At 37.4% G+C, this 27274-nt stretch overlaps 1 protein-coding gene across 5 annotated transcripts in view; it reads right to left on the bottom strand.

Annotated features, from left to right (window-relative positions):
- The window catches only part of Osbpl1a (oxysterol binding protein like 1A), a 202072-nt gene that overhangs the window by 84382 nt on the left and 90416 nt on the right, over positions 1–27274 (bottom strand). For 4 of the 5 annotated variants that reach the window (XM_020169703.2, XM_020169702.2, XM_020169704.2 and 1 more), the window contains one exon: positions 24062–24168. In XM_020169703.2, the coding sequence (XP_020025292.2) occupies positions 24062–24168 (107 nt within the window). Of the gene's footprint in view, positions 1–15360; positions 15903–24061; positions 24169–27274 lie in introns of those variants that run through there. The other variant, XM_020169705.2, reaches the window with a different exon arrangement.

Here is a 27274-nt window from a genome sequence, read left to right on the forward strand (position 1 = left end):
ATTACTTTGTGTGTGGACATGTGTCTGAAATACAAATTTATTTTATGATACAAAAAAAAACAAAAAAAAAAAACAAAGAGCACAAACAAGCATGCATTTGTCATATAAGTAGGCCATTCTACCCCTAGGTATTTGCCTAAAAGAAGCTAAGATTACGTTCACAACAAATACTTGCACACAAATATTTACACTATATTTGTGTAATAGCCCCAAACTGGACACAACCAATAGGTAAACAGATAAACTGTGGTACTGGTGTGAAGTATAATACTATTCAGCAATAAAAAGAAATGAAGTATGGATCGATCTCACAATGACTGTGCTGAGTTACAGAAGCCAGGCCTCGTCTTATCCAAAGCATATGTGACTAACCCCTTTTTGCAAAATTCTAGGAAATTCCTCCTAATCCCTAAGATAGGAAGCTGATCTGATTGATAGCTGCCTGTGGACAGGGTAGAAGAAAGCACGGGAAGTATTACAGAGAGACAGGAAGCCCTTCTTATCTTGACTGTGGTGACTGCCTCACCAGTGGAAGCACAGGTCAAAACTCATTAAGCAAGCACAGTTCATTCATTACACACCAATCGTAACTCAACAATGCTGTAAAAGACAACAACGAGCAACAGGAAGGGCACAGTAACAAGACTGCTAACACGCTGCCAGGGAGAGTTGACAGAATACATTTTTTACATGGTCTCAAAAACGTTTGCAAATAGGCATGAAGACAGAAAAACATTCACCCTGACAGAAAACAGTGTGCAAGGCTAAAGAGCAGTGTATTCTGCTATTTGTACTGCCACACCAATATGAGGAAACCAACACTTGGGTCTGAGTCTTACATTCTTCTCTACACTCTTCAGAAAACAGCTTTCCATGTACTCTTGTATGCCTTCCACATGTCTCAGAATTTCATAATTAGCAAAATATTTTTAAATATGTCTACTTAAAAATCAATGTTTCCATCACCAAATTTTTGCATCAGATGTAAGCGATGTTTACAAGGTCCTCTTCAGAGTGCAGAACTTTCAGTTTTCTCAGACGTCTGGTACAGGAGCCCAATCTGGGAATTTGTTAAGCATACTGCTACCTCATCGTGGTTGCAAAACTTCTATACCTAAAAATAGCTTGCTCTTATATAACCACAGACTTGTACTGTACATTTTATGTACCCTGGAAACAAATTTCTTTTTTCGAAATATGCTATAATGGATAAATAACCATTTTAAAGGCAGAGAAGTTTAATCATAATCTAAACAAATCTTATTTGAGGAGTTATTCAGAGGCACCACAGTTATAGTTCTGCTGATGAAAATAATTACAAAAAACAGCGTAGCAACTCTAAATTTAATATTTAAGTGAACTTTATTAAAATTATATATAACATATCCACTTTAAGTGTAGGGGTCATATATACACCCCATGTATGTAAGTACCCCATGTAGCTAGCACCACCACCTTCACACAGTACATCCCTATTAACACCTCCCCTGAATTCCTTTTTGTTGTTGAGGTTTTTTTTTTTTGGCGGTACTGGGGTTTGAACTCAGGGCCTCAAGCTTGCTAGGCAAGTGCTTTGTCTGCTGGAGCCACTCTGTCAGCCCTTCCCATAAAAACTCTTGCCTGTCACTTCATGTCAGTCTCCTCCTCCCCTCCTACACAGGTAACCACTCTGATTTCTACATCCCTGGACTAAGTTTGTCTATTTCTGAACTTGAAATAAATGGATGCACTCTTTTGTACCTAGCTTCTTTCACTCAGTGAAAAGATTTTTTTTTTTTTTTTTACAGATTCACCTATGTTGTTGCAAGAATAAATAGATCTTTCCGTTTCACTTCTGAAAACTATTCCACTGGATGGCTTTCCCATGACTCCCAAATTTACCTTTTCAATACCTTCAGCTCTGTCTCTGGAGAACAGCTTTCTATATGAGACAGTAACTTTCCTCATATAAAATGTTGATCTCTTCTTCTGTTTTGTCAAGTACTTTCAAGGCTCTCAAAGTAGAAGAAAAATATTAAACTATGCTAAAATCACAACTTAGTAGGCTAAACTCCCTCAGAAGAACATATTTTTAAAACAGTGGTTCTCAAATTTTGCCAGTCAGGACATGTACAGAAGACAGTATTTCCAGGGCTCACTGGAGACACTAAGCAGCTGATTTGGGGCTCTGGCCACTCTAAGAGTTGAAAAGATCATTTATCTTGGGCTCCTGGCTTGGAAAACTCTGTTAAGATAAAATTTAAAGAGTAAATACTCTATATTTTTATAAAACAAACATTTCATGAACAAATAAGGTTTATGTAAAATTTACTAAGCAAAAAAAGTGATTTGAAAAGTTCCACAGTCTTAAAATAATGAACATGACTTTCCCATCAATATGGACTTTAATTTTTTTCTGATCTTGTCAAAAGAAACAAAAATTGACCAGTGTCCATGAACTAGACTTAAAGTACCCTTTGCAAGCCTAGTATTATGTAACTTGTAATCCAGGAAGAGTCACTCATTCCACTGTGCTCTTCACTCAACACACACTTACCAACCACCCACACCATGCTGGGGATTCCAGACCCTGGGAATTCCTCAGTAAATAAAACAGATGACAATCCCTGTGCTCAGATTTATAGTCTACTCTGGGGAAGGAAACAATGTAAGTCAGTGGTTCTGGGAAAACTGGGTATCTTAATGGAGAAGAGTGACACTAGATCCATGTCTTTTACCCTGTACTTACATCAATTCAAAATGAATCAAAGACCTTAATGTAAGACCTGAAACTTTAAAGTTACTGCAGGAAAGAACAGGGAAAAAACAGAGCCAATAAATTCCTGGATAGAACTGCAACAGCTCAGCAATTAAGAGAAAGGATCACCAAATGGGACTTCATGAAACTAAAAAGCTTCTTCACAGCAGAGGAAACAGTCACCAGACTGATGAGGCAGCCCACAGAATGGGAGAAAATCTTTGCTAGCTCTACATTTGACAAGGGACTAAAAACCAGAATTTACAGGGAGTTCAAAAAACTAAACTCCCAATGAATCAAAGACCCAATGAAGAAATGGGCAAATAAACTGACCAGAGATTTTTCAAAGGGAGAAGTCCAAATGGCCAAAAAACACATGAAGAAATGTTCAACATCCCTGGTCATAAGGGAACTGCAAATCAAAATCACATTAAGATTCCACCTAACTCCTGTTAGAACAGCTGTCATCAAGAACACAAACAACAACAAATGTTGGCAAGGATGTGGGGAAAAAGGAACCCTCATACACTGTTGGTGGGAATGTAAACTGGTATAACCACCATGGAAAGCAGTATGGTAGTTCTCAAGAAACTAAAAATAGAACTGCCATATGATCCAACAATACCACTCCTGGGCATATATTTCAAGAAATGTAAGTAAGGATACAATACAGACTCCTGCACACCTGCAGCATTCTTCACAATAGCCAAGCTATGGAAACAGCCCAGATGTTCTACAACTGATGAATGGATTAAGACAAAAACATATTCAGCCATAAATAAGAATGAAATTGTGTTATTCACGGATAAATGGAAAAAACTGGGGATCATATTAAGTGAAGTTAGCCAGGTTCAGAAAGACAAAGGTTTCATGTTTCCTCTCATATGCAGAAGATAGATCCCAATACAAACACAAGCATTAGCATATATACTTATATGCAGAACATGTGTCCAATAGTGGGACTGTCTGAGGAGACTACAGGGAGAGGGAAAGAGAAGAAAATGATAGTAAATAATATTGAAATACATTACAGATGTATTGTAGGAACCAGACACAACAAAATGCACTAAAAGTTGTTAAATAATACAGGGCAGGAGGAAAAAGTAAAGAAGAGTAATAGGGGAGTTAGACTGATAATAAAGTACAATATATTTACAGGCAAAATATCAAGGTAAAACCTCACAGAACAATGACTGTAAACAATGAAGGGCAGGAATGTAAAGCAGATCATGTTAAGGGGAAGATATGAAGAAGGAGGGTAAATAAAGAGAGTAAGAAGGGTAAATATGGTTAATATACTTTCTATACATATATAGAACACTGAAACCTGTTGAAGTCACTTTAAGAAGGGAAAGGTGGAACAGAGGGAAGAGAGAGAAGAACAGAGATGAACCAAACTGGGGTACATTGTATGCATATATGGAAATGTCACAACGAATCCCCCTGTACAACTATTGTATACTAATAGAAACATTAAAAAACAAACAACAAAACAGTGGAATATTTATTGTGCTAGATGGTGGAAAATACTGAAGATGAAAACAAACCTACGAAGGGGAAAGGGAGACCTGGGAAATAAGGATGTCACTGATGAGTCCAGGAGGCCACACTAAGGTGTGAGAACCAGGCAGGCAGTTCTGAAGTAGGAATAGGCTCACAAGTTTGTGGAACAAGAGGAAGACATTGTAAAGGAGACATAACAAGGTGTGGGAGTGATGCAGAGAAGGCCCAATGGGCGGGCAGCAGTGCCCACCCACAGGGCCTTGTAGGCCCCTGCCACACCTGAGACTCCACATATGCAGAGAGAAAGCCAATTGAGAAGCTATGGGCTCTGCACTCACCCTCCATATGTAACACTACATTCACCTCTACATGATATATTTTAAGAAAATCCTTGAGGGATCAGTGAAGAGAAAAGGAATGATCTAGAAAGATTGGCATAGTAGTAATACTAATGGAACTTGGAGATGTGTGGTTTGGAGTAAGAGGAATTCACTAGTTGCTCCAAGTAGCCAGGGAACTGCAGAGTACAGACCAAGAACTGTGAAATTAAAAAGAAAGGGGAGGGGGTTAAACATTGTCTTGAAGTAAAATTTAACATTGTAATACTTATAGTCCTCCTATAGTAGAACTGGTGGCCCTAAGAGGTCATTCGTGGGAAGCAATGGCAGTAACATTGACTAACACCTATGTTGCTCACGCTATGCCAGTGTTGGTACATCTGGCCTAACATTCCTTATCTTACACAGTCCTCCCGCCCACAGCCCTGTGATGTAGTCATTACCAGTACTGAAGAAACTCAAGCTCAGCAAAATGACATGACCCTAGGATCACACAGCTAGTAAATGACAGAGCCCATATTCAAACCCATGTCTGTGTAACTCAGGCCCCAAGCTCTTAAGGTATATGCCCATGTGTCCATCCACGGAACTTTTTACATATATCATAAGCTGGATGATGGGCTGGCAGAAGTTGCAGAGAGGACTCCTGCAAATGGAGGAAAACTAGATGGCCTCTAAATCCCACAAAATCATAAAAACTTTTTATGATTTTGTGGTTATATTTTTCCCAAGTTTCAGTCTTAAAATTTCTGGAAACTTGGTACTCATAACTATGGCTAAAAATCAAATAACAATAATTTGTATATAAAAATGTTACATTCCCCATCCAATTCTAATGACCAGGTTAATTATTTCCTAGTTTTGAGAAATACATATTGTACTGCTATATCCTCTAGCATATCAATTTCCTTATCTCATACTTTATACCTGGAGTAATTCAAACATGTATTCCCTTTATTTTCCTATGCTAATTCTATAAAAAGATATGGCTGTTTTCAATTAAGTAATGATCCTTCAAGCATAACAACAAATAGGCATTTGGTATCTAAAGTACAGAGAGATAATATAAAAGTGGAGTACAAGATATAAACTTAATTCATCTTAAGTCCAAGAAAATCTTAAGAATAATTTCTTCTTTATTAGCTTTCCCTCAGCTAACTGAGGGGAGAAAAAAAGGTATGCTAAAGTGCACCATCCATCACATTTCAAGCAAAGCAAATGCTTAGTAGTTTTAAACATTATGAAAAACCACTGTTCTGCAGGGTAATTATGGGCCAATGAAAGGAGGCATAGAGTGGAAACCTTGAGGTTAATGTCTGCATATACTATGTTAAGTGATTCCAGTTATATAAGATTTTTCTGCGTACCTCACGTTCTTTAATGTGATACAATGGCTAATATCTAAACCAAAACAAAACAAACAAAAAAGCAAGAGTTGGTAAAGATGTAAAGAAATTAGAACTCTTGGCACTAACAATAGGAATGTAAAATGATGCAGCTGCTTCAGAAAACAATATGGTGGTTCCTCAAAAAATTAAAAGAATTGCCATAAAATCCAGCAATCCCATTTCTGGTTGTATACTAAAAACAAATACAGAGACTCAAAGAGGTATTTGTACATCCATGTTCACAGCAGCATTTACAATAGGGGAGGAAGTAACCCAAGTATCACCGGAGATCGGGATAAACAAAATACAGTATACACATACAAGGGAACACCATCAGCCCTGAAAAGAATGAAATCCATCCTGACATCTTCGACAGCATGGATGATGTCAAGTGAAATAAGTCAAACAGTATTCCATTTATATGAGGTACATAAGGTGCTAATTTTATCTAGACAGTTTTCAGGGGCTTGGGAGGGAGCAGGGAATAGAAAGTTAATTGTTTAATGATTACAGAGTTTCAGTTCTACAGGATGAAAAGACTTGCAGAGACAGATGGTGATGATAATTTTACAATAATGAAAATGCATTTAATGGCACTGAACTATACAGTTAAAATGGCTAAGATAGGGCTGGGAGTACAGATCAATGGGAGTGCTTGCCTAGTATGTGTGAGGCCCTGGGTTTGATCCCCAAGATAATAAACAAATAAATAAAATGTTAGGATGGTAAATCTTTTTTAAAAATTTTATCATTAATAATACAAGGGAGTTTCATTGTGAAAATTTCATAGATGCAAACAGTGTACTCTGAACAAGCTCACCACCTCCATTTTATTCCCTTAGCCTCCCTCCTTCCTTATACCGTCCCCCTTGTCCACTTTGTGGTGGTACTGGGAATATAACTCAGAGTCTTGCTCTTCTTAGGCAGGCACTCTACCACTTGAGCTACTCTGCCAGTTGTTTTTGAGTTGGTTATTTTTGAGATAGAGTCTGATATTATGCCTGTGTCAGCCTGGACCACAATCCTCCAATTTGCACTTCCTTGACAAACTGGGATGACAGGCATCTACCACCACACCTAGTCATTGGTTGAGATAGGGTCAAGTGAACTTTTTGCCCCATCTGGCCTTGAACCATAGATCTTCCTGACTCCTCATTCTAAGTAGCTAGGATGACAGCCTTGATCCACTCCCCCACTCTTCAAACAGTATTTGGTGGGTTTCCTTATGTTATCTTCATACATATACATGTAATTTACTTCAAACTCTTCATTTCACAGTACCCTCTCCCTCTATTCCTCCTCTCTGTATTCTCTCTTTTATATTCACATCCCATTTTCATTATTATTGTCAATTTGGAACTAGATTTCACATATAAGCAAAAATATGCAGTATTTGGCTTTTTTGGGCTTGGCTTATTTTGTTCAAAATGATAATCTCCAGTTCCATCCATTTTCCTGCAAGTGACATAATTTTGTTGTTCTCTTGGTCTTGGGCTGAATAATACTCCATTGTGATTTATACCACATTTTTTGTTACTAGTTTATCCATTATTGGGCACCTAGGCTGTTTCCACAGTTTGGCTATTGTACATTGTGCTGCAGTGAACATGGGTGTGCAGGTGTCTCTTCTGTATATTGATGTACACTCCATTGAATATACACTCAAGAGTGGTATAGCTAGGAATCTCTCTATACTGTATAGCTATCCTTAACTCAACTAGCAAAAACGCTTTGTCTTCCTTATTATGCTTAAGTCTTCTCTTCAACAAAATCAGTGATAAGGGCAGAATGGGACCTGCCTGGAATAGGGGGTGGCGGGGGGTGGGGGGGTGAAGGAGGGGGGCAGGGTGGAGAAATGACCCAATGTATGCACATGTGAATAAATAAACAAAAAAGAAAAAAAATACAACAATGAAACCTTTCACTTTATACAATCAATATATGCCAATAAAAATAATTTTGAAAAAAAAAGAGTGGTATAGCACAATCATGAGGTATTTTTAGCTTTCTGATGAGCCTCCATCCTGATTTTCAGAGGGTGCACTTGTTTACATTCCATCAACAGTGTACAAGGGTTCCTTTTCCTAGTGCCCTCACCATCATTTATTGTTGTTTGTTTTCTTGATGGTAGCCATTCTGACTAGGGTGAGATGGGCTCTCAGTGTAGTTTTGATTTGCATTTCCTTTATGACTAAGTATGTTGAACATTTCTTCATGTGTTTATGAAGCCAACTGTACTACTTCTGAGAGCTGTTTAATTCATTTGCCCATTTGTTAATTGGGCAGTTAATTATTGGGCAAATTCTTAATAAATAAAAATGGTCAGGATGGTAGATCTTAAAATATATATTTCCTCCAAAAATTGAACTAAAATATATAGTCGTACTGACTTACATTAACATGAAAAAAGCTCCCATTACATGTGCCACGTATTGTAATTGTGTACTTGAAATTATCTATAAAAAAGACAACATAAAAATGCATATATTCTTGACATAAATGGAACCACACTATAAAGTAAAAAAATATGTCTGACAGTTAACAAATTACTTAATACTACTTGCAGAAAAATCCAAATATATAATCACCATGCACAAATGTACTCTGGACACAATCACATTTCACCATTCATGAGAAAATGCTGTAATCCAGTGATTGCTAAACTATGAGTTTAGGAAAATACAGAAGAATTTTTGATACACTATTGGAATATAATCCCTAAATAGAGCCTATGCATATACTGTGGACAAGCCAGAAATCTGGCTCTGAATTCTCTTAAGGCCAAAACAGAAAGAGAAATATAATCAATTATGCCCTTTTAATTGTCCACAAGGAAAAAACAAAACAAAACAGTACTTTAGGGAAAACAAACTCCCTCTTTGCCCTTAGCTCTAATTTCTCATCCAGGGTAATATATAGGGAAATAAGAGTATTAGAGGGCAAAATAATGTCATTGAAGTTAATCTTTAAAATAGTATCAATACAAATTAAGTGTAAAACTTCAACTTACAGCTATGTGAAGGCCATTTTACTGAAAAAAATCAAGAAAATACAGTGTAGTCTACAGCATTCTGACAATCTTATTTAATCTTAAAAACTGAGAATATCTAGAAAATGGACAAATTTTATTTTCTCTCAAAATGCAACTTCTACCAAGCAAACTTCTCCTCTCCCACCAAAATGGTCAGCAATTTCCCACTGAGAACTTGAAATAGATATTCTGTGTAAAATCTGAAGACATTTCAGTATTCCTGGCCATCTGCTTATCATATCCCTAAACTTGGTATCCTTTTCCCAAGTTGAGAAACTAGCCACACCAACTTTGAAAAAAGGTAGATTGTTTTATCCAAAAGACAAAGTATCCTAATTCAAGCCATATTTGTTATAGTTGGGTTGTTCTTCAGCAGTAAATCCAGAGATAAAATTCTGGATTTAACTCTTAAGTTTTGAGTCCTTCTACCTACATGAGCTTGGACAAGTAAATGATCTTCCTCTGTAAAATAAAGGAGAACAGAGCCATGTGTTTCAAACATTAGACCATAGATCTGCCTTAGCAGAGAGGGTGCTTTTACTTTTATCTGTCCACTGTCCTGATACCATCCCCCAATAAAACCCTTGAAAACCACCAGACTAGATATTGTACAATACAGGACTGCCTATATTATTTTGAGATTTTAAACAACTCCATAACACAGGGTAAAATAAAAATAAAGAAAATATTCAAAATTAAACCAATTCTACCATAATAAAAAATTAATTATTAAGCATTATACTCAAAGCATCATTTCTAATTCAGCTGTTTAGAACTAAAAATAATAACAAAATCTCATTATAGAAATACAAGTGAAGGTTGTTTCTCAGAGAAAGTAAACTCAAAACAGCCCAGTGTCCTGAATGTAGCAAATAATAACTAGGTAAAATAACTAAAGGACAGGATCCAACCACAATAATGTAACAACGTGTCCATGCCTCCAGCCTGGAAGGTTATGAGTTCCCTTCTCCTAGGGGACTGGTTTCTCTCCTTCATCTCTCAACCACTGAGCACATCTCCTATGTTTCTTGTCATTCCTGTTACCACCTATTGCTGCCCATCAGGGTTTCTCTCATTTAACACACCATGCCCCACATGCTCCATTCTGGTCCTGAATTGTGCAAATGCCTTTTAAGAGATTTTCCTGAGAATACAGCCTACAAAGACTACCTTACCATAAAACCAATGGGTTTACCCTTATCTCATTTGAGTCTCATAACTTGTGAACTAGAAGGATCTGTATTAAAAACCCTGTGTTGCAAAGGAAGAATGTGAGCCTTGGTATAAAGCTTGCCTAGAGTTAAAGGGCAAGAAAAGTCTCTAATACTGCCTTAGGACTCCAAATAGCAGCTGTTTCAGGTCCTACTATCTATGTTTTCTTCCTAAGCTTTCCCTAATTTGGACTGTGTAAGGAATAACAAAGACTATGTGGTTAATAATCGTGAACCTTTGAGAATTTAAAGGAAATTATACATGGGTGATCTTGGCTTTTTCTTCTTTGGTTCTGAGGCCAAGGTTGCAAGAAGGAAAAAAAACAAGATAGAATATGTTGAGCAGATAATGGAAAAATCCTTGAAGTACAGTAAGGTAGAAGCTAAGGGGGGGGTGGGGAAGTAAGGGAAGAGGACAAGGAAATAATGGTTCTTCTATCACTCAAAGTATCAAGGAATAGAAAAGCGTGAGGTGAGGGAAAAAGGAGAAGAAGGTGAGTGGCAAGGCAGAGAAAAGAAAAGCCAAGCTACACAAACAGGAAGGGGTAATTAAAAAAAAAACAAACAAACTTTAAGTCATCCAAACCTTCTACAATTTTCAGGTGTTTTAAATATTAGGAGGGCAGCAGCTAAGACTACATATACTAGCAGTCTTCAGTCCGGCAAGATGGAATCTATGAAAGTACAAAAATATCAGAGTCTATAAAGAAATGGATATGGCTAGCACAGACCTATTTACTAAGTCACAGAATACTAGAAAAAATATGCAACTCGAAATCTGGAAAAGAACTAATTTTGAACAAATTATCTACTTTCAAGGGACAGGGAATAATAAATGTACAGATGGTAGAGAAAAAATGAACTCAAAGTGACCGAGATAACTAAAAATTAATTTAAAAGAATAAGAGGCCAGGCGACAGTAGCTCATGCCTATAATCCTAACTACTCAAGAGGCAGAGATCAGGAGGATCTCAGTTCAAAGCCAGCCTGAGCAAATAGTTCTTGAGACTCTACCTCAAAAAAACCTATCACAGAAAAGAGCTGGTGAAGTGGCTAAAGGTGTAGGCCTGAGTTCAAAACTGAGTACCTAAAAAAAAAGAAAAAAGAGCAAAAGGCAATCAATACCAAGGCTAAAGTAAATAAATTTTTACCTGGAAAAGTAAATAAACACAACACTTATTTGAGGCAGGTCAGAGGTTCAGGTGAAGAAAGAAATATTCAGAGACAGCCAAATAAATATTGAGAAAGAAAAGGTAACTGCAACATAAGTTAAAAAATAATGAAAGATTAGTATGGACATCTTTATAAAAATAATTTCAAAACTTCAATGAGAAAAGTAAATTCCTAGAATTATATAACTTGTCAAAACTGATCCCAAGAAAAACAGAAAACTACAACAGTTCTGTAGCCATTAAATATATTTAGTTTTTAAAAACTCACAACTATAAAAGGGTTTTATAAGAAAATTCTGCTAAATTTTGAAGGATCAGATCATTTTAATTTTATACAAGCTCTTCCAAAGAATAGCAAAAGAGGAAATACTCCCAAATTCATTTTATGAGGTCAGTATAACTTTGATATTGAACTTTGATGAAAACAGAACAAAAAGGAAAACTATAAGTCAATCGCACTCATGAATAGAGATGCTAAATCCAAAAGAAAATAAAGTGTGGAGAGTGTTAAAATTCAGCATAACCAAATTTATGATTATTCTAGATATAAAAGAATGGCTTATAATTAGAAAAGGTCTAAAAATATGATTTACCAGCAAGTTAAAAAACATACGATCCTCTTAATAGATATAGAAAGAGCACTGATAAAATTGAGCGTTTTTTTCTGATAAAAAAAATTCAACAACATAACAAATGTGAGTAGCACTAATATGGTAAATGGTATTTATTAGGTATTATTCTTAATAGTGAATGAGTAGAAGTTAAAAGTGTTATCTCTTGGGGCGCTGGGGCTATAGCTCAGTGATAGAGGGCTTGCCTGGCATGCACAAGGCCCTGGGTTTGATGCATGAGTGCACGCATGTATACACACAGATATGTCTTTTTTAAAAATTGGGGAAGACTGTGGACTCCCACCATTTGAGTATCTATTCAACATTGCCTTGAAGTCCCTCACCAGAAAATTAACAAAAAAAAGAAATGAAAAACACAAAGATTGGAAGGAACAAAACTACAATTATTCACAGATTATGAATGTCCACAGAGATTGAATAATTGTCTACCTTTATTATCTCTCCTTCCTTTTCTCCTCACATTTACTCCTCTGCTTGATAAAATCTGGCTTCTTCCCATGTCATGCTTCTAAATGACACTTGGCTTGTAAATCCCATGGACATATTTTAGTTATATGCATTTCTTGAAGGCTCAGCTTCCCTTGACCTTCTGTGTTGTAGAGAATCCCTTGCCTCTCTGGCTGTTTTTTCTATGTTCCCTGCTGGCTGGCTTTCTCCCACTTACCTTTCAAATGTTGGTAGTCACTCCTTTAATTTTAAAATTTTTCAAACTTAACTTCTCCTGCCTAGTACTAGTCAGTCATTAGGCTGTGATTACGTTTATTTAGGTGACTTTCAATACTAATAATCCCCGAAATTAACAGACAAGTAAGCATATGCCAACATGTCCAGAAGGGAACTCACCTTCCCACATTCCAATTACTCCCTAATATAGCCACCTTCTGTCCAGTGACTTATCCTTCATGCCATACTTTTAATCCATTACCAGTTCCCACTTGGATTTCGGGAGTATCTCTCTGTTGTTATCTTCCTTTCCTCTCCCTCATCACTGACTTGATTCAGGTCTGATTAGCTCTTGAGTTCCTGTACCTGGCTGTCGTGCTTTCAGGCCTGTTGTCTAATCCTTCTCATAAGAAGCAAATCTGATTAAATCTCTCTTCTGATTGAAATCTTTCAATGATTTCAACTGCCCACGCTAAGTTTCAGAATCTTTAAGCATATTTTTCTTCTTCACCCTCTGCTCCAGTCTAAATGAATGATTTGCCAGAATGCGTGTGTGTGTGTGTGTGTGTGTGTGTGTGTGTGTGTGTGTGTGTGTGATCTATTTAGTCATCTGGCTCCTTTACCAAGCACCAAGTTTTATGAAGACAGACTGGTCTGTCAAGGTAAACATTCTGTAAATATTTACTGAACTAGTCAAGAAAAAGAAATTATTTACAATAGGGTTAAATCCACAATGAACGATTATAACAAGGCATAGGGGTTATACCCTGAACACTGTGAAACTAAAATGAAAGGAAAATTTTGTCTGCCTACAGAACTCATTCAAAATTCATCAGAGTATAAAGCAGGCATTGCATTCTATACTGGGAATGTGGTAGGGAACCAAACAAAACTGCATGCAGTCTACAGTCTCATACCAACTGTGAGATTACAAAAACTTACTAGATAGATTTGAGGTCACATCACACATGACAAGCCTAATATCCACATTCATACACACACATACACACATCATGCTACTAATTAAAACATTATTTTTATTTAAAAATTTCCATGTTATCAAAATGAAATAGCTTCATTTTATGTAAACTTCTTCTATTTGTGACATAGTGCTTCAAAAATTAATTTGCAGCAATTATATCTTTGTATGTTATATAAACCAAAGATATATATATATATATATGTGTGTGTCAAATAATGTGGACCAAATAAATTCTACACTTCTACTTTCTAAAGGTATCGAAAATTTTTTGGAGCCCTCAAACCTAATAAATGGTGATATATTCGAATGCCAGAAATAGTAATAGGTTTATCAAATCTTTGTAAAAGAAAGAAAATGATACATGGAGCTTAGATTATGATGTTGCATAATTATTGGTTTTTTTATACACAATATTTAAAATGTGCTCTGCTGTACTTATAAACTCCCATGAAAGAATAAGTACATTTGTTTTTAATATGGAGAACCTAAAATGCTTTTTTTACTGTCCGCATTCTGCAGAGTGCACAACTGAGGATAGATTACATGGGTCACTTTTACCACCAATGAAATCCCCAGAAATTGAAAAGGTTCCTAAAAAGGGGAGGCCAGAGTCCAGCAAGTAGAGTCACAATGATACAAATTCCTTTAAAACTCCAATCCAGTAAAAGAAGTACTTGGACAGAAACTGAAATAGCTCCCTTGGTCCTCATGTTCAGATTAAATACCTACTAGATCAAAATCAAGCTATCAGTCATCTGCTTCATACTAAAAACCCAATGTTTTTTAGAGATTAGCTTTGGTCAAACCAAAAAGAAAGTTTACATTGAAATCCCCATATCCGAGCCCACCCACTACTCCACCAACATGCATTTCAAGCATTTTTCCCTTTTAATAAAGCTTCCTGCTAAATAATGTCAAGCCTTCAAAAACAAATGCCTTCATTCTGTCTTTGAACCTAATTAAAATTTAGAAACTTTTAACAGCTTTAATAACTGAAGACCTGTACTAAACTCTATGCTGGCATCTTTCTCTCTTGACTACCCTCCCTCCAAACCCAGAAAAATCTAGCATAATTGATAACACAAAACCACCAGCCACATGCTCTGACTGCTGGGGAACAGGATTCCCCACTGGCTTAAGACTACAAAGAAAGCCAACGTTAAAGTTGAACGCCACCTCCCCACTCCCCGACGTTAATGTAATTCCCCTTTCTCCCCTCAATCCACTCATGCATTTCCCAGCTGATTCTTGAAATGTCAGTGGCCTCTGAAGCTGCGGTGCTAAGTTCATCTCAATGTCAGCCAGAGCGAAGACATGCAGAAAATCACTAACTTGTAAGGTTATTTAGGACAATAATGTCTTTCACTGCCTTACTCCTCCCACTCCAGCCCCACTTGACCTAATAATAGTTAGCTGAAAAAAAAAAAAAATCAGCCAACGGGCTTCTCCCCAAGGAGGCTCTTCCTGGAACCCAAGGGACCTAAACCCATAGGAGGACTCGGTGCTGGGTCTCCCAGCTTGGCGCTTCACTCCGCACGCACACGTCCAACTATTCTTAGATCTTCTCACATCCCTGGGTCACATCTGGCCGTACCCCCGCCCCCCCCGCCTCCCCCCCCCCCCCCCGCGTCCTCTGTCACCCGGGTAGGCTGCCCCAGCAAAGCTACAGCAGGCACACAACACACACACACACACACACACACCTGGGCTGGCTCGGAAGACCCTAGCTGGCGCGCTCCACCCTGCGCTCCTCCGCAAGCTCCAGCAGCAGTGCTTTCGGCCTGTTCCTCCTCCTCCTCCTCCTCCCCTCTAGTGAAGTCGGTCCGGGAGGCGCGACCCAGGGCGGCACCACAAGGTCTCCAGAAGTCACCTTCCAGGCCCGCCCCTGGCTCCAGCCGGACAGCAGCGCCTCCCCAGCGAAGTCGGTCGGGGGGAGGCCGGCCCGCCCGCGGCCCACGACTCCCGCGCTGCGCAGCACCCGGCCGCAGAGGTCCGCGCTGCGCCCCTTGCTCGCTCGCCCGCCGCAGGCTGGCCCTGCCCGGCCCGCAGACCCGCCCTCCGGGGCTCCCAGGCCGAGTGCCGCGAGCAGCCGCGGCGTGGCCTGTAGCAGGCGGCTCCTCTGCAGCCGCCTCTGTCGTCCTGGTCCCTCCTCCCCTCCCGCGGCGTGGCACCGCCAAAGCACAGGTAGGGACCGGCCGGCTGGGAGAGCCTGCCACAGCTCCTTGAGCAGAATCCTCCAGGGAGGCGGAAACTGCTACTTGTGCTCAGCGAGCGGTCTGCGGAGGCTCTGCAAGGTTCTAGAGTGGCCTTGTGCTTTTACTCCTGTCCTTGAGACTCCAGGCCTGACAACTTTTAAAACGGCAGCCCGCCCCTCAGGAAACTCAGAAAAGCCAAGGAATCCTCTCCTCTCCGTTCGCCTAACACAAGCTGTGCTGAAGAATTCATGTTTACAATTCCAAAAGGAGGGCTGAAACCAGTCTTCATGTAGTTATTGTTTATACCCTAGCTGGGGTGTGATTGGAGCTAATAATGGTATTTGCTGTACTAACATGAAACCTACATAAGTGAAATAGATGGCTTCTTAGTTCACTTGTACTTGAAGGCTCAAGAACAGGAAAACCCACCAGATAAATACACTTACATCACCTTAATGAGGCTTCTGGTTAACTACAATGCTATGGTGGAAAAAGGAAACAACTTTGGTTCCAACCCAAGTTTTAAACCATACTAAAATGTATAAATCTGCCCTACTTTGGTGAGCCCGAGTAAGAATGAGCACAGTTGAATATTTGACAAGTTCCAAGGGTACTTTCCGTTCCTGTGCAGTCAGTGGTAGCTGTATTTGCACTACACATGTACAGTATGTAAACGACATTCAAGGCATACTGGAGAAATCTGGAATGGACGTCTGTGAGGTGTCACTGTATCTTTGACAAGTCACTTTGCTTTCTTTCTCTCTCCACTCCCCTTCATTCAAAAATGGTAACTAAGCATTCTTATACCAGGAAAAGTCACATTTGGCACTGAAGGAGAACCCCTGTTACAGACCTTTTCACTAGGCCTGGAAAATTGGAGAATTAATTCCATTTACAGAAGTAGAATTGGCAGCAAAGCAATGATCTAAGGCTACTTTAGTTTTAGCAGGCACTGTCCTGAGGCACTTCATATAAAATAACTGATTTTATATTCTCAAGTTCAGACTTGGAAATAGAATTCCTAAATATATAATTATTTGCTCCCAGTTGAAGTAGCAGAGTTTAGATCCAGACTGGTCTGACCCAAAAGCTTGGGTTCTTTCCTTTGTACATTCATTATTCATTTACTCAAATATTTATTAACCATCTACAACATGCCTAGCACTATTACAAAAATAACTAAGATACAGTTGCTTCCTTAAGGAGCTCTAGTTTAGTGAATATATAATGATATACTGTGATGAGTGCTGTGACAATAAGTCCTGAAACAGGAGGGATGCATAACCTAGTTTTGAAGGGTGGAGGCTAAGATTAGGAAATGGTGATCATCTTCCTCAGAGCAATCCTGGGAACTTTTATCTGGACGAGCAGCAATGGGAATGTATGTGTTGGAATTAGGGGAACTGAAGAAGCTAGACAAATGAGATATGGAAGTCAGATTGACAGGACTTGCTCACAGATGGGGAGGAGGACGAAGGTAACCAAGGACAGCTCCCCGGATCCTGGCTTGAGTTACTGGGTAGATGGTATGTCTATGAGTTGAATGGATATCTAAGCTTTATACACACTGGTTTTGAAATCCTTCTGATGTAACCTTAGATATATATTCAAAAGGCAACTGGATATACTGGTCCAGAACTCAGGAGATGTCAAAGGTAGGTATCTAAATAATCATGGACCTTAAAGGAATACTAATATGTAAAGCACAGGCAGAAGAAAAGATGCTTTAGGAGGTGACAGAGCAAAGGACAGAGAAGCCATCAAAGATAGAGAAGCCAAGAGGATGGCACCATGAAAGCCACAGAGAATTTAAAAGTAGCCAATGCCAAGCAAGACAACTGAAAAGCATCCCCTGATTGAGTAGTAAGGAGATACTTATAAGAATAATTTCAGAGGACTAGTTGGGAATGAAGTTGAAGCAGAAAGCATTATATTTTCAAAAATGGAAATGGAAAGTAAAGTGCTAAGACAGATAAAAGCTATAAATAAGGGAGCAGAGAATTCAAAAGGAGAAGAGCTATTTTTTGAAGCAGGATGGAAGGAGACAGAAGCCTTTAACAAGAGAAGAAAGGATTGGAGCTGAAGCAGATAAAAACTGGTGTGAGGATATGATAGGGAGTTGGTAATATATACAATGGTTGGCTAATGTTTGCCAAGGAAACTGAGCTGTGAGTAGAGGGGGATGGGGGAACTGCAGATATGAAAGCATTAGAGAGGGGTGAAGGCCTGGAGGAGCCATTTGTAAGTATCGGGAAAGAAGAGTTGAGGGATAAAAAATGACTGAAGAACTGCTGGAAAGTACAGGAAGCTAAATCAACATCAGAGACCATGACTTGGTAGTTTTTGGTCCACGTGAACAAATGACTTCTCTTCCAATATACTAGTCTAGAGAAGCACAACAAATTCAACCCTTCAGTTGGTGCCAGGTTACAGTCTGAATCCTTCCATTACACCACAAACACAGCACCATCACCACCTAATCATATATCTGGGTCACATTTCTTCCGCAGTCATGAGGTTTTATACATGACAATATAAAATGTTTTACAAGTGAGTTTATACCAACTTCAAACAGGCAAGTTCCTAACTTGGAAAACTGGTTTGACTAAGATGATAGGAGCACAATGATACACAGAACAAAGAAACACCAACAGCAGCAGTGGCTTCCATGTGGCATTTTAGCCACAACTGAGACTGTCCTCTGTCTACAGGGGGAAAACTATAAAAATAGATAAAATTCATGAAACCAGTTCCTGTCCTTTTGAATGAAACTCTCAGACAAGGTTAAATAAAAAACATAGCATTAATATTCTATATTACATTTCCAAATATCCTACCCTAAAAAAAAAATCTTGTGAATTTCTCATTAATAGACCAACCACAAACTTTTCAGCTATTTTATATGCTGCAGTTTTCTCAACCATGTAGTAGTTTTATCTACAAATAAAGTCTGCCTATAGTAACAGTTCGTTTATCTTCGACTATGTAGGTCATATGTCTGTAAAGGGGGGGTGTTGGAGGGGAGAGACTCAGTGGGAAGGGGAAAGGAGATGGTGATGAGGGTTGAATATGATCAAAGTACATTATACATATGTATGAAAATAGCATAATGAAACCTGCTAAAAACTGTTAAAAAGGAGAGGGAGAACTGAGTGCTGGTGGCTCATTCCTATAATTTTAGCTACTTGGGAGGCTGAGATGAGGAGGATTGCAGTTCAAGGCCAGCCTGAGATCCCACCTCCAAAATAACCAGAGCAAAATGGACTGAAGGTGTGGCTCAAGCAGTAGAATGCCTGCTTTGCAAGCACAAAGCCCTGAGTTCAAACCTCAGTCCCACAAAAAGAAAACAAAAAAGCGAAGGCTAGAAGGGGTAACAAAAGAGTAACATAGATTGGATAAATTTGATCAAAGTACATTAAATACATGTGTGTAAATATCACAATGAAACATCTTTGTATAATTAATTTATGCTAACAAAGTTTTTTTCAAATAGCACATACCCTAAAGAAAACGAAAAGGAATCTGTAGGTCATATCAAAGTATCCCCCCAAAAGCAAAAAACACCGAAGAATCACAGAAACAGAAGATACAAGATTCAGGAACAAAGGTCCACACACACTAAAACCCCCTATGCTTCCCATATGGAGCAAGCTTACTATAACTTAGGATGTAATTTTACCAAGTTTGGTTCTCCATATTTTTTGTTAATAAACAGGAGATCAGAAAGAGTAAATTGAAAAGGATCAGTATCCCACTGGTGGAGGTAAGCATACAGTCAATGTAAAAATCAAGAAGTACTATTAAAAAAACCCATAAGGAACAAACAAGAATTCAAAAAGCAATAGCAAGACTGGGTCGTTTAACTGAAAAACACATGGTCCTATAAACATTATTCTCTGACATATTTCTGCATTAAGAAACAGAGTAATTATTAATATAAAAATAATAATCCTGAGACACCTAGAAAATATAAAAATCAAGGTTTAAAAATTTAGGTTAAAAAGGAAATGTGTGTGCTGGGTGTGTTGGCTCTGGGTAAACACAAGGCCCTGGGTTCCATCACCAGCACTATCAAAAAAGAAAAAAAGAAGTAAATATGTAACATTTAAAATAACTGCCAACAGCCAGGCATAATGTCACACACTATAATCACAATTATTTGAGAGGCAGAGATTGGGAGAATGGAGGTCAAGACTAGCCCAGGCAAAAGGTTAATGAGACCTTTTGTCAATGAACAAGGTGGGTGAGCATGGCAGCTTATTTCTGTAATCCCAGCTATGTGGGATGCATAGGTATAAGGATGGAGGTCCCAGGATGGCACAGGCAAAAAGCTAGAGACCCTATCTGAAAAAAACTAAAGGAAAAAGGGCTGGGGCATGGCTCAAGTGGTAGAGACCTTGACAAGCAAACACAAGACCCTGAGTTCAAGCCTCAGTGCTGCCAAAAAAATTAAATAAAGTATATGTCAACAGAAACAATTTGAATAAATATAGATTTGCTGCCATCAAGGCTAAGGTCACTTATACCTGTCCAATCCTTATCTTGTAACAGGTACAACACAGGTGTTTGGCTAATATGTTCTCATTACTGTTAAAAGGAATTCACAGGGTTGGCACAATGGCTCAGACAGTAAGAGCACCTGCCTAGCAAGTGTGAGGCCCTGAGTTCAAACCCCAATGCCACCAAAAAAAAAAAAAAAAAAAAGTAATTTGGACTGGGGGTGTGGCTCAAGTGGTAGACTGTCTGCTTTGCAAGCACGAAGCCCAGAGTTCAAACCCCAGGCCCACCAAAAAAAGATAAAAAAAAAAAAAGAATTCACAGGTGTTTTAGCTGGCCTCCACTTTAAAAAGGAAATTGTACTAAAAACTAAGTGGAGAAGAGATTGAGCAGCAGAGCTAGGATCTAGAAGTCAGGTCTGTGTGACTTCAAAGCTTATGGCTTCTCCCCTAACAAAATTTCCTGATAATAGAAATGTAATTGATAATGCCAGATAAATAAGGCATTGTAGAAGATAATTATGCCACTCTGACCTCAATTAAACTATTGATTCCCATGTTGTAATTCCTGGGCATATGAAAGAAACTTCACTCTGGGAGTGGTGGTGCATACCTGTAATACAGCACTCAGGAGGATTCTGAGTGCTGGGCCAGCATAGGCTACATAGCAAGTCCTCGCCTCAAAAAAAGACAAACTTTGCTAGGCATCGGTGGCTCACACCTGAATTCCAAGCTACTCCAGAGGCAGAAACCAGGAGGATCACAGTTCAAAGTCAGCATGGCCAAACAGTTCACCAGACCCTACCTTGAAAAAACCCAATGCACAAAAAAAGGGGCTGGTGGAGTGCTTCAAGGCATAGGCTCTTAGTTTAAACCCCAGCACTACCAACCCCCACCCCCAAAAAAGACAAACTTCAAAGCTGCCACTTATCTTTCAAATATTTGAGAGTCCAACTTTCTACAATCTCATTTCCCATAAGGAAATCCATGAATTCTACTGAAAAGTGGTATTTCATAAAATTAGTGAAATGCTATCTTAAAAATTCTCTAGAAGTTTGAAATGTTAAATGTGAGTTACCTTAAAGAATACTGTGCTCCATGCAGTATGCTATATATTTTATATAAATACTATTCATCTATGAATAGGATATCCCTATATTTAACTCTTAAGTGTTTATATATATTCATTTTGCAGAAACTTGTCCCACAGTTGGTTAGAGAAAGACTGAGATTTTAAAAAGTCCATTAGAGTTTCAGACCAGTGCTCATAACAACTTTCTCTACAGGGCCCTTTGTTTGAAACACAAAGACATAAAGGTTCAGAAGCTTTAAGTATTCCATTGTTACTTAATAATTAATAAGGATGGAGACAAATTGTCAAATTAAATTTTCTTTAGGGAACACTACCTATTCCCCCAAATAAGATAAATGTAATGTTAAAAAAAAACAAAAGCTAGGGAGGGGTGAGGATAGGTAAGACACCTAAAAAACTAGCTAGCATCTGTTGCCCTTAACGCAGAGAAACTAAAGCAGATACCTTAAAAGCAACTGCGGCCAATAGGAAAAGGGGACCAGGAACTAGAGAAAAGGTTAGATCAAAAAGAATTAACCTAGAAGGTAACATCCATGCACAGGAAATCAATGTGAGTTAATGCCCTGTATAGCTATCCTTATCTCAACCAGCAAAAACCATTGTTCCTTCCTATTATTGCTTATACTCTCTCTACAACAAAATTAGAAATAAGGGCAAAATAGTTTCTGCTGGGTATTGAAGGGGTGGGAGGGAGAGGGAGTGGGCGGAGTGGGTGGTAAGGGAGGGGTGGGGGCAGGGGGGTGAAATGATCCAAGCCTTGTATGCACATATGAATAATAAAAGAAAAAAAAAAAGAAATAAGGGCAAAATAGTTTCTGCTGGGTATTGAGGGGGTGGGAGGGAGAGGGAGGGGGCGGAGTGGGTGGTAAGGGAGGGGGTGGGGGCAGGGGGGAGAAATGACCCAAGCCTTGTATGCACATATGAATAATAGAAGAAAAAATAAAAATAAAAATAAATGACATGAACAGCCAAAAAATAAATAAATAAAAATTAAAAAAAATAAAAAAACCCAAAAGCTCCAAGATACCACCAAAAGAGGGATTACATGTGCAAATTATATAAGATCCTACAACAATAACCGCTGACTTTTATTCAGTGCTCATTACATGTTACGCAATAGAGCATTTTGCTTCATTATTGCATTTAATCCTCATGACAAATTTAAGATGCTAAAAGAAGTTAATAGTCTTAACTTTAAGCTAATACACTTGCAAATCTAGATTTTTCCCAAAGAGAGGGGTTTTAAGCTATTTTTAAGCAGTTTAACAAATAAGAATAGTTGTACCTCACTTGAAATTATACACACCAACATAACACATTAGCTTTAATCTATCGTTAGCCTTAAAAGTCATGTATCTCTGGGGGAGGGAAGGTATCAATACATCCATCAAGTACTGCAGAAGAAATGTAAAAGAAATTAGGTTTTACAATGTGCTAAATATTACATGAATCCAATGACATCATAATTTGTTAATTTCAAAGATATTCTACAATGCTACCATCCTATTCAGATTTACTTACAATACCAAATCATTCCTCATTTATACTAGCATTCAAAATCTGCAAACCACCAAAAACAGAAATGCTGAAAAGGGATGTTTTTAAACAGTAGTAAAAGAATCAACCATTTAAAATGCTCAATGAAAAATTATGTTTTCCTATGATAGTAATGGAATTCTGACTTTCTATAAGCTTGTTTTAAATGAATATTAATATTTCCATATTTTTCTTATCCTTCAAATAGATTAGTACATGGAATTGACGGTACACATAACATGTAACATTTCAAAACTTGTGTATTAATTCATAAGGCTTGTATTTTAAACATGGGAAAATAAAATTTTAGATATAAAAAACAAAAAAAACCCTTTTTATCTTTCTTATTTTGTCAAAACCTAATCTCTACCCAAAAGATACAAGTGAGTTATAACAAAAAGAAGAAATTTGGTATCTTAACCTAACAAGTTGAAGATTAAACATATATGTGGAAATTACCACCTATTGCCACTTGGCTTAAATTAAAATCATGAACATGAAACAAAACAAAACAAAATGAACAAACAAACAAAAAAAAAACCCAGGAAACAAGAAAAATACTAGTTCAGGCAACCAAAACACATCATGACAACTTTTTAGTCCTTACAAAAAGAATTGCTAATGCATAAGCACACCGCTCTTACTCAAACTTGAAAAAGCAAATGGCATATTATTGAACAGGAAGAGAATAAGGGGGAAGAGCAAAAAATTTCAGCTATCAAGCTCAGTTTACACTAAGTATAACACTATTTTCCAAATGTAAGAATTATATATTTTTCTCATAAAGACCTTTGTTTCTAAGAATACAGTCCCATTCCTCTTATGGAAATGTTTTAACAACCTTGGGTAGGTCAAATGTTAAATATGGCTACATCAATAAATTCAAAAGATGTGAACATAGGTTATTTCAGAATCACCCTATTACAGCAAAAATACATTCTGAGTTTTAGTTAAGTATGAAAGTTTTCATTTCCTTTGTGGATACTAATTTTTTCCTGCTTTTAGCAAATTGAATACCACGACTTACTAAATGATCATGTAATACCAAAACGATTATTTAAAAATTGAACTGCAAATGACCTACCCCTTCTTGTTTAGTGAAGAGATTAAGGCAATCACTCAGAGCTACACAAGTTTCTCTAGAAGCTTCAGCGACACCTTCAACTTTCTGAAGAAATGATGGAAGCATTTCTGTAAACAAAACAAATAAATACAAAGAGTGCAATTTTAATATTAAAGTAATATTAAGTAATATTTAAAAAGTAAACTAAGACCACAAAAACATTTTTATTGTTGTTTTGCTTTTTTGGTGAGACTAAGGTTGAACTCAGGGTTCACACTTGCAAAGCAGGCATGCTACCACTTGAGCCATACAGCCAGCCGCAAAAACATTTTTATATCTACTAACTTCATGTTTTCCCTCTAGCCATCTTAAGCAGAGCACAGACAATAGTCTGTTTCTTGGGCATTGTTAAGTACCACTGTAATCAGGGCACATGAGTTGGTACAAAGGATGAAACCTTCTCCTAGAACAGCCCATACTCTACAATGGCAAGAGCTAATACTAAAAACAGTTTATAGGAATTAGTTAATTGTATAATGTTTAAAAAAAGCCATTGAGAAGCTGACAATAACATTTTCTTTCATGATATTCTATGCTAGATAAGTAATTTTATTTAAAAGCAAAGTGCTAAGAGTCAAAAATAATTCTGTAGTTGACACGGAGGCTAACATCTGAAGGCAGCATTAATTTAACTTCCTCCAGTTTCTTATTTGGACAAATGTTTGGCATAAATAGGTCTTTTCTCTTTCAAAAATGCATCCCTGTAGAGGCCCAGTACCCTTTAGTGTATGTTTATGTCAGAAACAAAGAAAAGGTGGTTATCAGTATCTTCCCTGGTCTGATAAAATCATTTACCCATTAAAAATATCAAAAAGGGTCTGCATTGTGGCACACACACGAAATCCCAGATGCATGGGAGACGATGTAGGAGGACTGCAGTCCCAGACTGGCCTTAGCAAAAGTGGGAGACCCTAAATGAAAAACTAAACTACAGCAAAAAGGGCTGGGAGCATGACTCTAGTGGTAGAAAGCTTGCCTGTGATGCACAAGGTCCTGAGTTCAAACTCCAGTACTGACAAAAAAATGAATAAATGAATGAATAAACAAAACCAGAACGCTGGTGAGAGAAAGCTACAAAATGCACAAGTGTCACTTAGAAACAAGTAAAATGCCATAACCAGTCCAGATTAACAAGAGAAATATACTTGGTTTGACTTTTTGTTAATTATATATTAAGATTCTTTAAATTTGTTCTTCCTATCAAATAAAAATCTTAACATTTAAGAATGCTTTTCATCAAAATATAACTGAAAAGGAGATGAACCTATAGCATTCTTGGTATTTAAAATAATCTTGACTTACTTAAAACAATGTTCTTATGATGGTAAAAAACTAAATCCAAATGTCAGTAATTTGCAAATATTAAGCCATAAAACACTGGGTCCCATCAAGATGCAAGGAGTGTGAGATAAGAAAGGGAATGATGGCATAAAGGGAAAATAAAGTACAAGACTATGTCACTCAACTGTTACACTGAATCTCAAAGAAAATCTACCAAGAACACATACCAAGTTATTTATAGTCATTGTTTCAAAGTGACAAAATTGTAAATATTAATCTTTAGTCCTTTTTTAATATTTCCAAATTTTCTATCTTAATGTGATTCATTTAAGCAAATAAAAGTTCTTTTTAGAAAAAACTATTTCTTAAAACTCATAGGGTAAAAGTGGGCAAAAAAGGAAAAAGTCCACCAGTAAATGAAGGAATCAACAATTTTTCCTTAATGTCAGGCTATGAAGACCAAATGATATTTCATCATATTTTTCAGCTTACGAAATGTAGTTTTCCAGGGTTAGCTATTCCTAATAAGCCCAAATAACTGAAAACTACTATATTCTAAAAATAATTTGACTTTAATAATTTATCTTTGAATTTTTAGACATACATTGTGAAAATTTATTCTCTACTTAGTTGCTAAATAGCAAAAGAAAGTACCATATGCTAGATGCTATATGACTTAAATAGTACCTCAACAGATGTCGCACAGAACTGTGGACTGAGTATTGTGAGGAGATGTACAAGAAAAACAGAAACAGCCTCTGTCTTCCATAAATTTTCTGGGTAATCTAGTAATTTTCCATTAGTCAAGAAGATGAAAGAATAATAACTTATGGAACTATTTCTTTTATTAAGACCAACACATGCTTAATTATCCTCAATGGAGACTGTGTTTTAGATAACTTATACTTTAGATACATGACTAACATAAAACCAACATTGTCCAAATACATTATCAGAAATACTTAAATGTGCTTAAGCAAAACTGAATCTTCAAGTTTTCAAAAGACATATGCAACACATACACCTTGTCCAAAACAGAATCAAAGTTATCTAATTTTAGGGTCTAGGGGTATAGCTCAGTAGTACACTGCATGCTTAAAAGAGGCCCTGGGTTCAGCCCCCAACATCACTCTCACACACTCACAAATTAAATAACGCACACTTTTTAATTTCTCTGGTAAACTAATGTTCAAACAAGGTCTTGAAAAAGTATTAACTTGCACTGTGGCATGGTTTAAGAATTGGTGAGCTTTGGCATATGCTACACTGTAGTGCATCACACCAGGACCATTCAATTCACACTGGCATGCTTCTTATGTAATGATGTTTACATACTGCTACATAAAAGAAACAAAACTGCTAAGTTTCTACAAAAGTGACCAACTGGGAATCACCGCAAATATGTTTTAGCCAGTTACTATTCAGGTACTAAACTTCCATGAATAAATGTAAAAAGGCTGATATGTTACTATAAGAAGAATCTTACTGTTAATTTTGAAGAAAAAAGTTATTATTTGTACTAAAAATATTTTTGAAGTCATGAAAGCAGCTAGAAGATCAGATTGGAAAAGCTTAGATTTAGAGACATAAAAAGCTCACAATCTGTCATTTTTCATGATTACACTGTACAATTTTAATTGGGTTAGTTTAAAAGCAGTCCTTGTTTCTTTCTATGCTAAGAAACTAAACCTTAACATAGGCAACAGCTATTGTTCTCCTAGAGGCCACATTACTTAGCCTAATAGTTAAGACGCTCCAGAAACCAAATTAGTTCCAGCCACTGTTTTCCTGGATATATTTGTTCACCTAGAAATAGCCTTGAAATTTATTTTTTTCAAACCTTAGTTCAAGATGTTCCTTCTTCCCTGGGTACTGAAAATAATAATTACTCAT

Source organism: Castor canadensis, chromosome 4 (assembly GCF_047511655.1).
Source record: "Castor canadensis chromosome 4, mCasCan1.hap1v2, whole genome shotgun sequence".
NCBI lineage: Eukaryota > Metazoa > Chordata > Mammalia > Rodentia > Castoridae > Castor > Castor canadensis.